Source organism: Nuphar pumila, chromosome 15 (genome assembly GCF_984573655.1).
Source record: "Nuphar pumila chromosome 15, dmNupPumi1.hap1.1, whole genome shotgun sequence".
Taxonomy (NCBI): Eukaryota; Viridiplantae; Streptophyta; class Magnoliopsida; order Nymphaeales; family Nymphaeaceae; genus Nuphar; species Nuphar pumila.
Window position 1 is genome coordinate 20,498,891 of NC_143263.1, and position 16,832 is coordinate 20,515,722.

The window sequence follows — 16,832 nt, forward strand, 5'->3', positions numbered from 1 at the left end:
CATTGTAATAATTTCAGTACCCTTCACATGACAGTAAATCCTGTTTTTAGTAACATGACCAAACACAAAAACGTATCACAGCTAAATCTTATTCCCAAGGTTGTGACTTGGAGTCAGCAAATAGCAGATATCTTCACCAAATCCCTTCAAAAAATCCTTTTCAAAATTTAAGAAGCAAACTGCTCCTGTGTACCCGACTCAGTTTGAGGGAAGATGTTAATAATTCTATTCAGAATAGTCAGGTCAGCATGAAAAAAATGCTTTGAAGATGGACAAGCTGCACGATCGAAAATCAAAGTAAAAAGATACGACAGAATAAAAATGAGAAGGAAAGAAAGAATCAAGGAGATAAGTATGAAGAAGAAGATGAGGATAAGAATGCTGGAAACAGATCTCAAGATCCTCCATCTTAGTCTACTTAAAGCCTTTCCTCTTTTCAAGGATTCGTAACTGATCTCGCTCATTTTTGGCGCCCTCTTGGCTTGTATCCTGTTTTTCAGTGTTGACGAGAAATAGAGTGAAATCGTGAGCTTTGCCCACCATGGATGTAAGTTTATCTATCTGAACCACTTAAAATATCTATGCCTCTTTCTCCTTTCTTCATTTTTGGTTACCAAGTACTAAAAGCTTGCCTCAAGAGGGGTTGGCGTAGTGGGGTGCAGCCTTGGCTGCTAGACGGACAGTGAAGGTTCGGTTCTCATGGGTGTCGCCTCTCTGCGCAAGCCAATGCATGCATAGCATAGGCCTTGGGGACAGGGGTCCTAACCTCAGAGTTTTACGCTATCAGCACAACAACCGGCAGGTTGAGCTAGCGCAACCAGGTCTTTGTGCCGGGTGCAGTTTCTTTGGGTTATAATTTTTTTACTAAAAGCTTTGTATTTTGGACGAATTTAGCAGTCCATTTTTCAGTGGTTGATACCGTTCATCTAAGACGTGAATGGCCTAAAAAATTCTTGTAGGTCCCATCAAGGCAGAGATCATCCAATAGGTTGAATTTTGTGTGCCGTTCATTTTGTTGGACAGCATCCAAGGCGCCTTAGATAGAAAGCTGTGCAAGGACTCTCCTATGGAGCCAGAGACTTAATTAGAGGTTATGTAATTTCTGCTGCAAGGGGTATCCATGTATCATAGAGCTTTTTCCCAAGTAATAGCAGTGTGAAACCACGTTCTTATTGTTCTTTATTTGTGGCCAGTGTGTTGAAAACCACGTTTTTAGCAGTAAATGACAGAAATTGGCCGTGATTGTGATTCGAATCATGACAATGTACCTAGCCTTTTGTTGGCTCTTTGACTTTATTTTTATTAGAATATAAGGGCATTGACAATTATGATTTTTCGTATGAACGAGTTTTATAATTTTATTTTTTTAATGGTCAACAGGTATCTTTATCACAATAAATATTTTATAGCAGTTGCTTTGACATAATTTTTAATGCCCAACAGGTTAGTTTTTCCTTGTGCATCATCATTAATTTGGGGGGTCACATCACACCTAATATCTCCATTGTCAATTCACACCTTAATTTTGTAAGGTTCACCTAATAACATTTAGAAAACTAAAAAAGTGTGTCGAGGATGTGTGGATCCCCCAGTATTTTTTAAAACAAAAAGGACATGATAAAATATAGAAAATAGATCCAAAACCCAGATCCAAGCTTGAGATGTGGGGGCTGTTTTTTAAGATCTCGTGTTTTTTTCTTAGTTGAGCAGGGATTGACCGAATTTTATTTATTAGATGACGATATTGCAAAAGTACGTACCTTGGGTGCAAACCTATGAAAAGGATGAGTTCAATAGTGAAAGCTACCAAAACTCGAGAAAAATATAAAAACACAAACAATATGATAATGTTAAGACTATCAAAACTTACAAAAATGTATAAAATAAACAAAATAGTATGAACTAAAATACACAAAATTTCACATCGGGCCTAAGTAGCCCTTTCTACGATTGACACGAATGTAAAAGTACATGAGCAACACTTTGGTTAAGCACAAGCTCAAAATAGGCATGAGATTGATATCTCAGTCCTAGACTAAGCTTGATGTGGGATCAAACTAGGCTAGGTCAGCTAGGTTAGATGGGCTACGCTAGGTCGGCTATTCTAAGTTTGATTTTGTAAATTTTTTGATAGAGTGTGTTAGGAGAGACAAAGACTAAATCTTTAATAAGAGGAGGCCTATTTATAGTTTTTCTAATGGATCTCAATACATTTCTTGCATGTTCGAAATCCAAACGGATGGACGGCTCCTATTAGATAGGTTTGAAATAAAAAACTAAGATTAGATCTAAGGATTGTTGACTAGGATAGATCCTTAATGAGATTTAAGAGAGAGGAGATCATGGTTTAATTTTAAAAGATTGGCGTGCATTGATAACCATGGACACGCTTTTCGAAAAAAATGGTCAAAATCTATTAACGATGCTTTTTGTGTTAACAACAAATTAATTCATTGATAACCCATCTAGTGACGACAAATCATGAGAGAGTGACCGTTGTTAATGACAATTTATGGAGAGTGACAACTCTTAAAAAATGTTAATGTCATGAACAGATGATTGAATGTGTCATGTTTTTCCTGAGTTTTGGTGGCTCCTGCCACCGAATTGGAACAAAGGATTTATTAGGGCATTCCTCTCATCTTTTTTTAGATATGCAATTGAGTTACGTACTTTCTCAAAGCCACCATCCCAAAAATGAAGATTGGAAGTCAGAAAAGGCACGAGATCTTGAATTTGGGTTTTAGATCCATTTAAATTTTTTTTTTTGTATTTTTTGGTGGGAACCCTTGTAATTTTTTGTTTTAAAAAATACAAAGGGATCCACATATTCTCGACAGCATGAACTGGGTCAGCGACAACCTTATCATTCTGAAGTCGAGATTTGAAAGGACTGACGCAAACAGAGTCGTACCACTCTGCATAAGATGCAAGGTCTGCCTTAACAGCTCCTTCAATAGCCAACTCGCTCAAGCTGCTCTAAGTTTATGTGATCTTTTTTCTTGGCCTTCGGATCGAAGAGGAACTCCTTGTGATAGAGGATAGTAAAGACACTTTGTCTCCACAAAAGAGTCTGCATCGGGCTCAGTACAGCTCAAAATCGGCTCCAAAGTCTTGGCCCTCCCTCTTTTAGCGTAAGGACACCAAGTCACCTGACAAAAGAAGTGACAGATCAATGACTTAGAACATATGAGCAAACAAGAAAGTCATTCCAAGGGTAAAATTTGCAAATTATCGTCTAAGATCAGGATAATCTAGCTTCTCTCAAATGCCTGCCGCAGTCAGCTCACGGTAAATAGCCCACTGGCCCCATCACTTCAAAAGGGAATGATCAGTAGACGAAACTTCAATGTGCAAGTGAATGTATACCCAAATCTGCATAAAAAAAAAATTCAATTAGATTGGTAGGAAAAGATTCATAGAGTGTCAAAAGAATAATGAGGATAAGAAAAAGTGCTTACCTTAATAAGATCTATGCAACCAATGAGGGAATCTGTCCTTCTCAGTATATAATGGGAAAGGATTTCTTAGACGTGAAGGGTCACTGTTGAGCACCAATTGTACGCAGAGATGTTCGGAAGAAAGTGGCAAAGTCGAATATAGACCACATTTCCCTTACTATCCAGAAGAAGCACTGTCTTGAGAAGGTATAGAAAGAATGCATAAATGTGCCTATGAGGATCCCTGTCATCTCTCATATCATCCATTAGAGCTGCAAACTAATATCACTACCAATTCCTCATCGAACAAGTCACAAAAAATCTGAGATGCATCCTCGTCAGAATACACCAATGGTAATGAGGCCCGAGGCAAGCCAAGAATGTGGTAGACATCCCGTGGTGAATGGTTCTCTCTCCCAAAGAAAATAAGATGTTGGTCTCTAACTGTCATCTCTTGGCCACAATTCATGCCAACCGAGAGTTGGACAAAGAAAATCATGCAATATGCTACGGTTCCAAAGCCCCTTCCACTTTTAGGTTTTTTAACAGAGGACCGGGTCGGTCTGGGTTGTGCCCAGACTAAGCCAGCTTTAAAAAAAAATGAGAGACCGGTTTAGTCTGGGTATGACCCTCGGTCTGAGTCGCACCCAAACAAAAAACTAAATTGTCGATCGAACCGATTCAGGTTGGGTCGGTTCAAACTGAACTGAACCAGTTTGGATTAAACCGATCTTGGTTGAACCAATTCAAGTAGAGTCGATTCAGACTAAACCAGTCTGAACCAAACTGGTTCAGACCAAACCAATCCTAGCTAAACCGGTTCAAGTAGAGTCAGTTCAGACCAACTAGTCTGAACCGAACTGGTTTGAATCAAACCGAGTCAGACTGAACAGGTTTGGTCTGACTGAGTCTGAAATCCATATTGGCTTGATCTGGACCAGACCGAATCTGGATCCAGTCTGATCCAGTTAATCTGAATAGATCCAAATAGAACTAGATCTAGAGAGATATGGGTTTAGATCCAGACTGACTGTTTTGGATCCAGTTTGATCCAATCAATCTAGACAGATCCAAATAGAACTAGATCTAGAGAGTGAGCGGTCCAGATCTGAACTGACTGTTCTGGATCCAAATCAAAATTGGATTTGATTGGATCAGTTCTGGATCTAGATCAGAACTGGGTCTGGGTTCAGTCAGACAATTATGGATCTAGATCAAAACTCGGTATAGATTCAATCAGACAGTTTTGGATCCAGATCAGTAATGAGTCTGGATTCAGTTAAACAGATTTGAATCCAGATCAGAAATGAATTTGGATCGGGTTGTGAGTTATTTTTGAATTATAAAAATAATTTTAAAATAACCAAAATGCCCTTGTGAGTATCCAAAATCCATTTTTGTAAAATAGGCATAACTTTACACTCCGAATTCAGAATTGAGTGAAGTTTGGTGCATTAGACTCATATCGTAGAGGAAAATCTGTTTGTCTACTAGTTTTAGTCAAATAAGGGACACAAGAATCGAGGTCTTATGAGTCAATTTGAAAAAAGTATTTTGATAATTTTGTTAGAATATAAGAGGTTTTGTGTATTAATACAAATATGATTGTGTAATGACCAAATCCTACTATTAGAGCATCTTGAGAGTCGATTGCGACTAGAGCATAGTATTCACACTCGAGGTAAGGGATATTATAAGTAATTTTAAATGTGAATAAACCTTTTTGTGTTGCATGTTGTTGTTAATATGCATAAATTGATCATGCATAATATTATGAGATGATTGCATACACATGTTAATTGTAGAATATATGTTAGTTGTTGTATGTCATGCATGTTATAAAAATTATTTTGTGATAGCATATCTATGTGATAAACTGCTAATGACATGCATTGCGATGAGATTGTGTTTAGACTTAAGTTTCAATGTTATTCTATTCATGTTGTATGAACAAATATATTGAGATTAACATGCATAACCCCTTAAATCCCAGAAATGGTGACCTGTGGTAAGGGTTACCTGGTTCGCGGCTAGAGTGCAGCCTTCATAGAGAGTGAGCCACCCGTGATTTAATGATGTGGAGACCATGTATTGTTGTGTGCTTATTATGAGATAAGTGTGAGACCTAATGTCATCCTAAGATTAAAGAATGAGATATGTTGTGATCATTTCATGATATCACTCATGGAAGAACGAGTGAAATACAAGTTTGATTATGTGGGTTTATGTGTTGAACTTAGCCTATGACTTAAGGTTACACTCACACAGTGCTTGGGGACTCTAGTGTCGTGATCATTTCACGATATCACTCATAGAAGAATGAGTAAAATACGAGTTTGAGAATGTAGGTTTATATGTTGAACTTAGCCTATGACTTAGGGTTACACTCACACAGTGTTTGGGGACTCTAGATGACCTTGGATAGTTGAGAACCCTCATGGTTAGGATGTAGTATGACATATACCAAGATTGAGATTGAGATTGAGATTGAGCCTGACCTCCCGTCTAGCTACTGATGGGGTCTCCCTTTTTGTTTTACTGCAGTCCCTGATGGTCCGAAGACCATTGAGAGTGTATGGTTCATTGTATGACCAACATGTGGAATTAGGGTGTTCTACACAGGTTGCTACGTCTATAGATGGCTATGACCGGTATAGCTAACCTAGGAGTAGTATGGTGTGATAGAGTCTTTAAGAGTGTATTGGGTGATAATTAAAATATACAAACTTGTGTGGTGTGTCGAAAACTAAACTCAGACTAGGGGCTTAGAGCCCACTACAGTTGTAAGTTTAAGTATTTATTTGATTATAATTATTTCTTACTGGGTTGTAGACTCACCTTCCTGTTCAATTATAACTGTAGATTTTAGGCACATTAGCACAGACAGGACTTGATCGACTACTTCTTCGGCAGAGCACTTGATAGTTTTTACTTTCTTGTCATTGAACATTTATGTAATTATTAAATTTTTTTTTTTTGTTATGAATGATGAATAATGTAAAGAAAGTGAGTTAATGAAAAAAGAATGAAAAAAAAATTTAGCCATGTTTTTCTCTTTCTGAATTCTGTATGATTTTCTTCTAAAAAGTAATACCAACCGAACTTGAACTCCCTAAGTCCCAGATTGGGGTGTTACAAAAAGTTAAAAAGGTAAAAATGTCAGAAGTATTCTTGTCCTGTGAAGATAAGGCCATAAATATGGTAGTTCTAAAGAAGGAGATCTTAAGCCACATGATTAAGAAACTATATGCACAAAGGTAACTTTCTTCGTCCTCCCGGCTTGATGGGAACAATGTACTCAATGTCTGCTCCAATAAAGAACTATCCAAAGTATACATGCATCAAACCATACATTGTTCTATATAACCAAATTAAATAAACTTGAACGCCATTATACTAATTTGAAACTACAATAAATTCATATATAATAATACCAAACATGCATATCCATAAGCACATGTAATGCAATCATACGAATTTTATTTAGACTATAACTAAGTTTATGTCCAATAGGTTCATTTAATCCAATGATATTTTTTGGATCCAAAATATTCAATTGGATCTATTTAGATTAATTCAGATTTAATCTGGTCCAATATAATTTTATCATATCCAACCAGGTCTATTAAAATATCACTTGATCCAACATGCTCCCATGTCATCTTTATTGATCCAAGCATCATATCCAATCCCACTTTATTCATCTAGATCTAATCTGTCTCAATTTGGATCAATGTTGCACTATACTAGATCCATATATTAATATAATCCAAACATAAACAAAATATAAAGCATATCAAACCAGTATGTTACTATCTGGATCTATCATAAAACTGAAACAAAACTAGATCCATACTAAAATATATTATTAAGTCCAAATATCCAGCTTGATACTATTTATTTAATCAATTGTTAATTTATTCTTAATTTATTTGTAGAGGTTAAGATTATGTAATATAATTATTTTACAATTTTTAACGACATATCATTTGTCTATTATTTATTATTGATTGATTTTATATTGTATACATATTTTTTATTATATATTTAATATTTTTTTATTTTGGGTATCACCTAGGTCACTTAAGCCTTGCCTAAACTTTTTTAGGGGCTCACTGCCTAGGCTCCTCTTAGCACCTATGACAACTAAGTGTCATTTGCCCTGTTCACTAGAATTAAACATCACAATCAAGTGCTTTGGGTGGCAAATCTTCAGTCTTGATTATCATCGATTCAGATCCAACAATGTTGGCAACAATAAAAGAAGTACTCTTAGATACATTGCATACACAGGTTGTGCATGTGACATATCATCCAGAAGGAAGGTTTCAGGACATGTGAGAAATTTTATAAAAAGTTATTCAACTTTTAAAAAGGCATTGGGATGCATGGTTTTACAATTAAAAAACAAGCAAATTTTTTTATGCTAGATAGTATGAGATGATATCTTTGTATCTTGAGATGAAAAATAATAAAATAGAGTATAGATCTTTCAGAAAACCGTGCTTTGTGTGCTTCAGTATATTGCAATGATATACATTCATGATAGGAATGACTACACAATGCCCCGAGAGTATGAATAACTTTAAGTTAAGACGAAAAACAAACAATATGTGACTACTAGAATACCTTTAAGTTAAGATGAAAAACAAACAATATGTGACTACTAGACATCATTCGCTTATGGAAAGATAATTACAATAATTGTTAGCTTGTAGAAAATGCTTTGCTTAGCACATCATGGTCGTCAACTTTACAGTACTACTTAACATGTGAATGTGAAAATGAAAAAAAAAAAAATATCAGCAGCAATGCAATGTATCTTTAGTAGCTTCAGTTTGGCAAGCAAGGATGCCACCTTTAACAGTGAACTAACTTGGTTGAATTTATGCAGAAGAGACCACCTTGTTGTTGGACAACCTCCGGTGAAAGATAGGCACACAGTGTAGTAGAAGATTCCTACATTAGTATAGGTCATCATTTGACCCCAATTCACTGTGTTCATGCAATACTTCTCAAGGATAAAACAATCAGTTAAACAAGAAACCCAAGCAAAACAACAAATTCAGACATGGCCAATGATAAAGCAAAACAACAAATTTCAATAAGAAATTAAAACTTTGTCTTTGGGTTTGGCTCTCATCCATGAGCATGATAATACTTGAAAAAAACCCTCTGAAATAAAAAACCCTAAAAAACCTGAGGGTTGGACTCTCATCCACGAGCAGGGTTTGGTCCTTTGCTCTAACCGCCCAAAAAAAAAAAAACTGAAATAAAAACCCTGAGGGTTTGGTTCCTTGCTCTAACTGCCAAAAAAAAAAAATCATTGCTCGTGGCTGAGGGTGGGTGTTGATCCACAGGCTAGGAGAGAGAGAGAGAGAGAGTTTTTTTTTTTTTTTTTTGGGGGGGGGGGGGGGGGGGGGGAAGAATAAGAAAAGCTTTCCATTATCATCAGATAAATAAATCAGTGATCACAAAAGGAATTGAGCTGATTAGGAGTCGGCAATGAAAGACTAATTAAATAGGTCCGGATGACATATATAAATGGGCTGTAACCAATGAATTATCATGAAACTCCCCACCATGAAGAAAATGTGTAAAGATCTATTTGACAATAATAGAAGCTTGCTGAGCCTTAGAGTCAAAGATTCGTGCATTTCTTTCAGGCCACACGATCATCGGGTGGTGACCAACCAGCAACCCCATACACAAGCCCGCCGTACCAATGAGCAGTGTCCTTACCCAAAGAATTAATTCTCATTCACTTTAGGGATTAAAAGCTTCCAGTTAGGCTGGTAAACAAGCAGAATGATGATCCTGAACAGGTGTTGAAGCTTGGCTCGTTTCTTGTATCGAGCCCGAGCTGAGCTTGAGCTCATGAAAAGCCCAACTGAACGAGCTCATTTACATTTTTTTTTTTGTAAAGTTGAAAACAATAAAATTGACCTTAAACCGACCAAGTTCAAACTAGCTCATTCACAAAATAAGTAATTGTTTCAAAGTTGTAAAAAATAGAATTTCAACTCTAAAATTAAACACTTCAACCATTTTCATTCTATAATATAAAATATATGTAAGATATATTTATTATTAATAAACGAGCCTATGAGCCGAGCCGAGCCAAGACTAATATTGGTTGTTCATGCTCGAGCTCATCGAGCCTATTTCGTGACTACAAACAAGCTCTTTAGAGTTGTGCTTCCCAGCCTTAGTTTGGACACCAAGGGTTTGGATACGGAATGGTTCTTGTTATATCTGAATCCAAATCTGATCCACATCTGGTAGGGTTGAATCCGAATCCCAATATGGTAATACTGGATCCTATGAAAACCAATAAAAACTAAGCTCTTAACCTGTAGAAAATGAAATTGGATGGGGATTTCCATCCGAGACCCGACATAAAATACCGACTCGAATAAAAAAAACTAAATTTTAGCAAATCCAAATCCGTTCTGAATCTACATTCAAAACTTACTGTATGGATCTTAAATGTTTTTTGATTGGTAGGCTCCTTAGGGGCTTGGGTGTCGGTGAGCCCACCAGAAGATTAATTACCCCTTTCAGCGGAAAAATTCATCACCAACAAAAATAAAGTATGAACATATAGTGAGAAAATGTTTTACATGTATGAGCCTCTACCCATGTGGGCCATGAATCTTCTTAGAACCTACCTAACGTATGGCCCACATTCCGTGCAAAAGCATATGACCAAAGTAGAAGCTACGACATCTAGGCCCACAATATACGTACTGTCGGACCCTCCTCTCGTTTACATACATAGCTTAGAGAAATTTGGACCGTTAATTAAACTAGCTATCCTTTTAATAAATAATAGGTCAGGTTGTGCTGTGAGGCTGTTCCTGTCGGATCCAGCTGGTTGGACTTGGGTAGATCTCGATCCACGTGCAAGTAACTCCATTTCCAAACCAAGCAATTACGGATCCAGGAAAAAGCCAGCCAAGTCCAGAAATGAAGAGATGATATCTGGATTTCTTCGGGGACACTGTCAGATCCGTATTTAGGACAGTAGATCAAGTCATATTGAATATGACAGATCTAACTTGATGGAATGTGCACTGCATATAGGCCCCCACCCTCTTAGTTTCCAAGTGAAATCTGTGGTGCGGATTGAATATTACAGACCATTGGTCACATGCAGTATGACCTAGAGCTTAGAGGATTCATCGTCTGTGTCGGGAGCCAAGGCGTAATACCTTTTTTTTTTTTTTTAACCACCAAAATTTGTCGGTGACAGAGAGCATACGAAAAGTTGAGTTGAAAAAGATAAAGCTACATGACATGACCCCTCTTCAAAAGCTCCAAGATAGCTGATGCGCAACACTCGATCTGAGTTTTAAAAGTCCAAAATGCACTTTTGTAATTTGGGAGGAAATTAACATATAACAAAAAAGAAAATAAATTGACAAAGAAGGAAAAGGAAAGTGTAAGCGAAGGCCCAGTAGCTTCGGATAATCACAATGGCGGTCCGGAACAGAAATAATAATGAATACTGTTGAGAGAAAAATGGCGACAAAACTACATAATTCTATTTTCCTGACCAAAATAAGGTAAATTCACTGTTTATTATTTTAATAAGGTAAATTCATTGTTTATTATTTTATTAAGCCAAAATTAGCCGTGATTACTATAATTTACTGCAGAACCACTTCATGGATAACGACCATGATGGGTAATCTCTCTCGCGCGCATGCAAAAGAATGCTATCTCTCTCTCCTTCTTTCAGTCGTTTTTTGGCAAGCCTTATCTGAGGCAAGAGACCGACTCCTAGATCTCGTTTCCTGGTATGGCTCATCCTTCATGATCGGGTGCAGCTTCTTCAAAACCATCGGATTTCAGCTTCAGAGTAAATGTGTATTTCAAAACATCTTTAAGGTCACTTGGAATAAGCCTATCGTCAACGTATGTCAGAAATCGTTCGCCAACGACTTGTTGTGGGGTTCTCAACCAATCCTTCAATGCAACAAATGGAAAATTATTTGGCGAACTTGGTTTTTCTCGTTCTGGTGGGACGTTTGGATGACCCGCAACTACACTATTTTTCGGCATATTTCAATGGTTTTTAATAAACTAGCGAACATGATATTGGCAGATGTGTACGTTATTCTGTGCATCAGCCTTCTTGAGCTCCAACGCAATCAGCACCCATCGACACCTCCTGAACCAGGGTGACGCTAGTCAATCATCTGTAATTGTATCTTGCTTTTTTTTTCTGAGCTTCTAGGCTTGCCTCAGGTTTAATATTGGTTGAACCTCTTTTTCGCAATCTTGATGGTATAGTTCGTCTCTCTCTCTCTCTCAAATTAAATGTGTAAATTTTTATTTTTTATTTTTTGCTATGTATTTTGAACTTGTGGGTTCGCTTAGATTTCAGTAAGAAGCTAAATTTTCCCACAGATTGGGTACTATGCTCCAGTACAAAAATGCAGTAGCAAAACAAGATTACAAAATTAATTAACTTTTCATCATACAATCAAGTACACTATTAAATTATAAAAAGCTAAATTTTTCCCATAAAAAGTGAATGCACGGTGAAATGAAAGCAATGTTACTGGTGCGATCTTGCTGAGAAGATCATGACGAAGTCAATCTTACCAGTGTGCACGACTTCAACAGCGTGCAAGATACTGCATTATTATGAAAGACTTTTTGAAAAGACAGGACTCGCTCTTTAGAAAATAAAAACTGAAAATATGTGAATTCAGATTTTCATGATTTTTTTGTTCTTTTTTCTTCTATCTGACGGTGGATGTGATCTAAATGTTTCTTGTTTTTATATGAACCCGCTGTTGAGTCATCCTATTTTGAGGCATAAACGAGGTTTATTTAAGGCTTTAAAATCAATTCATACCGGCGGGTTTGTGTCACAAAAAGTGAACAGTTTCTGCTAAAACATGTTGACGGGGCATGCATTTTCATGGAGCCTGCAGTGACTAAACAAACAGTGAAATCCACCATTTCTGCGGAAAACCCTCGATGGGTGTGCATTTTTATGGAGCCCACAGTGACAAAACAAACAGTGGAGTTCACCATTTCTGCATAAAACCATCGATGGGCATACATTTTTGCGAGGATCACAGTGGCAAAACAAACAGTGGAATCCATTGTTTTCACGAAAAACTCTCTACGGGCGCACCATTTTACACGCTGGATGTGGGTTTTCTATGAAAACTGTTCCCGTGGGAGGTCTGATTCCATTTTCGCAGCAGGGGAATCCACGAAAGGAAGTGCTGGGGCACCCCATTCCATGACATGAAAATGCCCCATAAATATTCAAGTATTTCAAAATCATATTTTTTCATAAAAAATACATGATCTAATAGTTGATTTCTAGCAAATTCAGCATTTCAAGCACATCACACGTTGGATTTGATAAAAAAGTTTTGAACGTGTTCATATTTCTAGTTCTCATATTCTAGTGACTAGAAAATATTAGGCCCCATTTTTGCACTATATGTTTTAAGTGTTTTATGATAGATTTGAACTGCTAGATGTGTTTTAGCAAGTTCTGTTTAGTGGGAATAGACTCTTGGATCATGTTTTTCGATAAAAAGCATATTTTTATGAGAAAAAAAAAACTAATACCTTCATAACCATTGATTTTGGGTCACCGAAAAAATTTGTATAATGTATACACATCAGATTTCAGCGATCCAAAAGTCGATTCCTTAGACCATTGCTTTTTTGAACCTTATAAAAACTCACCCATGTGTCAGAATCGAACACGAACTGATCCCAATAAAATCAAGTACATAGATCACATCTGTACGATCAAAATTTAAAAGTAAAACAAAAAAACCTTGAAAAACTTATTTAGCATGTATCATTTTAGTATCTATCATTTCACACCTACCCATTACTCAATATGAGTAATGGTTAGGGGCTAAATGAAATATACATGTTAAATGAGTTTTTTTGTTCTTATATTTTTTTGCAGTTCTGACCCCAATCTACACCTGGATCATGAGTTTTTGATGAGAAAAAATTACATTTAGAGCATCAAAAATTTACAAAGATTTTGGATTGTTGATTTTTCAAAACTTATAAAAACTCACCTATGTGTCAATTGAACACTTCAAGAGATATGATCCCTATAAAATCAAGTACATAAATCACATCTATACTGTCAAAATTTAAAAATAAACAAAAAAAAACTTGAAAAACTCATTTAGCACCTTCCCATATATGAGAAGGTAAATGGTTAGGTGCCTAACGCTTTTTGTGTCTACCGCTTGGATAGGGGTTTTCAATTTGTTTTTCATAAATCTGACCCTATAGATGTGTTCCACGTAATCAATTTGCTACAAAATTACACTTGGATCATGTTTTTTTTTAGAAAAATGTTTTTTCAAACATTAAATATATCTTAAAATTGTAGACCGTTGATTTTTGAATCTTATAAAAACCTAACTTGGAGTTGGAATGGGACTATCCAAAAGTCGATTCCCACAAAATCGAGCATGTAGATCACATATGTATGGTCAGATTTTAGAAAAAATAGAAACATTTTTTCAAAGCTGGGTAGGCACAAAAAAGCGTCATACCCATCACTATATATATATATATATATGAAAGAAGGTACGTGTTTGAACCTTTTTGTGCTTAACGCGTGCCTACCTAGCTTGGATAGGGGTTTTCAAGTTGTTTTTTAAAAATCTGACCCTGCAGATGTGTTCTGCATTATCGATTTACTAGAAAATTACACTTTGGATCATTTTTTTTTGAGAAAAAATAAATTTTTAAGCATTAATTATTTTTTGAAATTGTGGATAGTTGTTTTTTTAATCTTCTAAGTTGGTGTTGGAATCGGACCATGCAAAAGTAGATTCCCACATAATCAAATATATACATTACATCTGGTCAGATTTTAGAAAAAATAAAAACAATCTTTCTAAAGTTCAGAAGGCATGCACTATGCACAAAAAAGTGCACCTACCCTTACCATATATATACATATGTGTGTGCGCGCGCGCAGGCATGCCCGTTGTGAAAATTAATGATACTAACTTTGGAACTTGATGGGTCCGTAGGTGCTTGTGACAGGTGAGGAACCCGGATCAAACCCGGCTGGCACACGGCGTGTGTCAGTAACTTTCAGGACCAAGCAAGGCAGGGTGGTCGTGAGGCTCCACCCAGGGTTTTCCCTCGTCGTAAAAAAACCAAAAACAAAAAATCTCTGCCCCCAACATCCCCCACTCCTTTTTCTCGTGACGACAAAAATTCTAGGTAAAGAGCGTAGATGGAGCGTCATATACACATTGACTACATGCCTTGTTAATAAATTCTACTATTATTGCCTTCCTCGCCATATACAAGACCTGCAGCCATACACAGAGAGAGGGAGGGAGGGAAAGAGAGAGAGATAGAGATAGAGATGGCTGCAAATGAGCATCATCCTGAAGCAAGGTCCACTCCAAAGCTTGCACTCAACTCCCTGCCAAGCCAAAAGCGCCGCATTCCAGGCTTGGTCACACCACCACTGCATCCCCCAGTTTCAGTCCCATTCTTATGGGAGGAAGAGCCAGGCAGACCCAGGCCCTGGGTTTCTATGGCTAGCAGTGCAGCCAGAAGGTGTCTGGTTCTTGATCTACCTCCAAGACTCACCAACAGCACCAACAACCAAAGCAAAAACATCATTTCTGTTGTCAGCCCAAGAGTTCTTGATGATGACAATTCCCCCACCAGTGTCCTTGACCCTTATGGTGAAGGGTACCCTGACTCCCCTGCCACCTTTGGTGGTGTAGGGGGAGCAGACCCACATCATTGTGATGCATCGAGAGCCAAGAAGACACATGATCAGTACCATGGCAAGGGTGGCCGTACTGGTAAGGCTGGTAGGATTGAGTGGTTGATGGGTCTGTGGTTGAGGCTGAACTTGATCAAGGTGAAGAAGTCAGCAACCGGAGAAGCAGGGTTTGATCAGTTGTTGGATGCTAATGGAGGTGATGATGGTCCAAACACGGCCAAGATCACAAGAGTCACGAGGAAACGTAGCTTCACCGCTTCTCACTTGGTACGTACTAAGACATTTCTCTCTCTCTCTCTCTCTCTCTCTCTCTCTCTCTCTCTCTCTCTCTCTCTCTCTCTTGTCAGAAACATTTCCCATGTTACAGTTATCGGAACTTGTGAACTTGTACTCTAAGGGGGTGGTAGTGAATTAATCCTGCCTCTTCTATTAGAAATTTATATTTTGAAGAAATATTTTTATATGATTCATCATTTTGCAGTAATGAGAATTGCCAACTTGTGGCTTGAGGGTGTGTTTGGATGAAGATCAGCAGATGCATCCAAACACCCCTTTAAGGTGGTGTCATTACTTTCTCTATTAGTGATTTTAAGGTGTTATGGGCAATCTAGAGCCCTGGTTGATCTGTAATTCTGTATCCAATGGTCAGATACGAATATTCCATTCTCTAAGCCAAACATGCACATTTCTATATTAAATGAACTTGTAGAAAAGCAAGAAGCATAGTGGGATTGGATAGAAACGCTCCAAGAATACCAGCATTAAACATAAATGGGTTATCCGAGCTATTTTCTTTCTTTTTTCTGTTTTTTTCTCCTAATTGGTAAAACAATGGGGTGATTATGTTTTTTGTTTTTTCTGCTCAGGCAAGTATATATGGGAGCTTCAAGCAGGTGATCACCCCAAAGAGAAAGAACCCAACCAATTCAAGAATGACACATGCACCTCTTATTCTGTCTCCAAGTGGATCCATTAGCAAAAACGAAAACAGCAAAATGTAATATATTCTTTCTCTGATGCTGTATGGTGAATCACCAATATGTGCTCGAGTACTCAGCAGTAGACAAGAATGAATATAAGACTATAAGTATGAAGGTTTTCAGTTAATAAACGTTTCCCTTTGCGTCTTTCTCCATGAAAAATGTGTATGGCAAGCTAATTAATTTTTATCTAATGGCCCAAGAGTTTCTCTTTTTACTTTTTCTTTTTTTTGGAGTGTTTTGTAAGTCTTTGGTGAGTTGCGTCATGAAGGGAGGTTCAGTTACAATGTGATTGCACACTTTTACTTTTAGTGTGCTGTACTTTGATCACCCTCTATCTTTAGGATACAGCCAGTCAAGCATAGCACCCAAGCAATGATGGAGTAGCAACACAATGAAAGTGTGCAATTACATTGCACCTGATCCTCCCTCGGTGCCGGAAGCGGATCAGGTCATGCTGAACATGAGCATTTTTTCTCATGCTGACATCGTGCCGTCTGCATTTTGGATGAATGCCACGTGGTTTTGTTGACATTTGAGCTTTTTAAAATGCAAATCGGATGGCAACGATGTCAGCATGAGCAAAAACGCTTATGTTCAGCATGACATGATCAAATTCCCAAGGAAAGATGGCAATGGCCCAGGAAA

At 37.4% G+C, this 16,832-nt stretch overlaps 1 protein-coding gene across 1 annotated transcript; it reads left to right on the forward strand.

Moving 5' to 3' along the window:
• The first annotated feature begins 14,792 nt into the window (after window positions 1–14,792).
• LOC149814745 (uncharacterized) lies at window positions 14,793–16,346 on the forward strand. The gene is made up of 2 exons (XM_089989018.1): window positions 14,793–15,471; window positions 16,071–16,346. Exons 1-2 carry the CDS (start codon window positions 14,833–14,835, stop codon window positions 16,203–16,205), a joined length of 774 nt encoding a protein of 257 aa, XP_089845144.1. The 5' UTR covers window positions 14,793–14,832; the 3' UTR covers window positions 16,206–16,346.
• Window positions 16,347–16,832: the final 486 nt, after the last annotated feature.

Bases quoted from the DNA above. Each gene is read 5' to 3' on its own strand.
- LOC149814745 (XM_089989018.1), top strand. From the start codon at position 14,833: ATGGCTGCAAATGAGCATCATCCTGAAGCAAGGTCCACTCCAAAGCTT. The intron at 15,472-16,070 runs GTACGTACTAAG...TTTTCTGCTCAG, and splicing joins GCTTCACCGCTTCTCACTTG to GCAAGTATATATGGGAGCTT.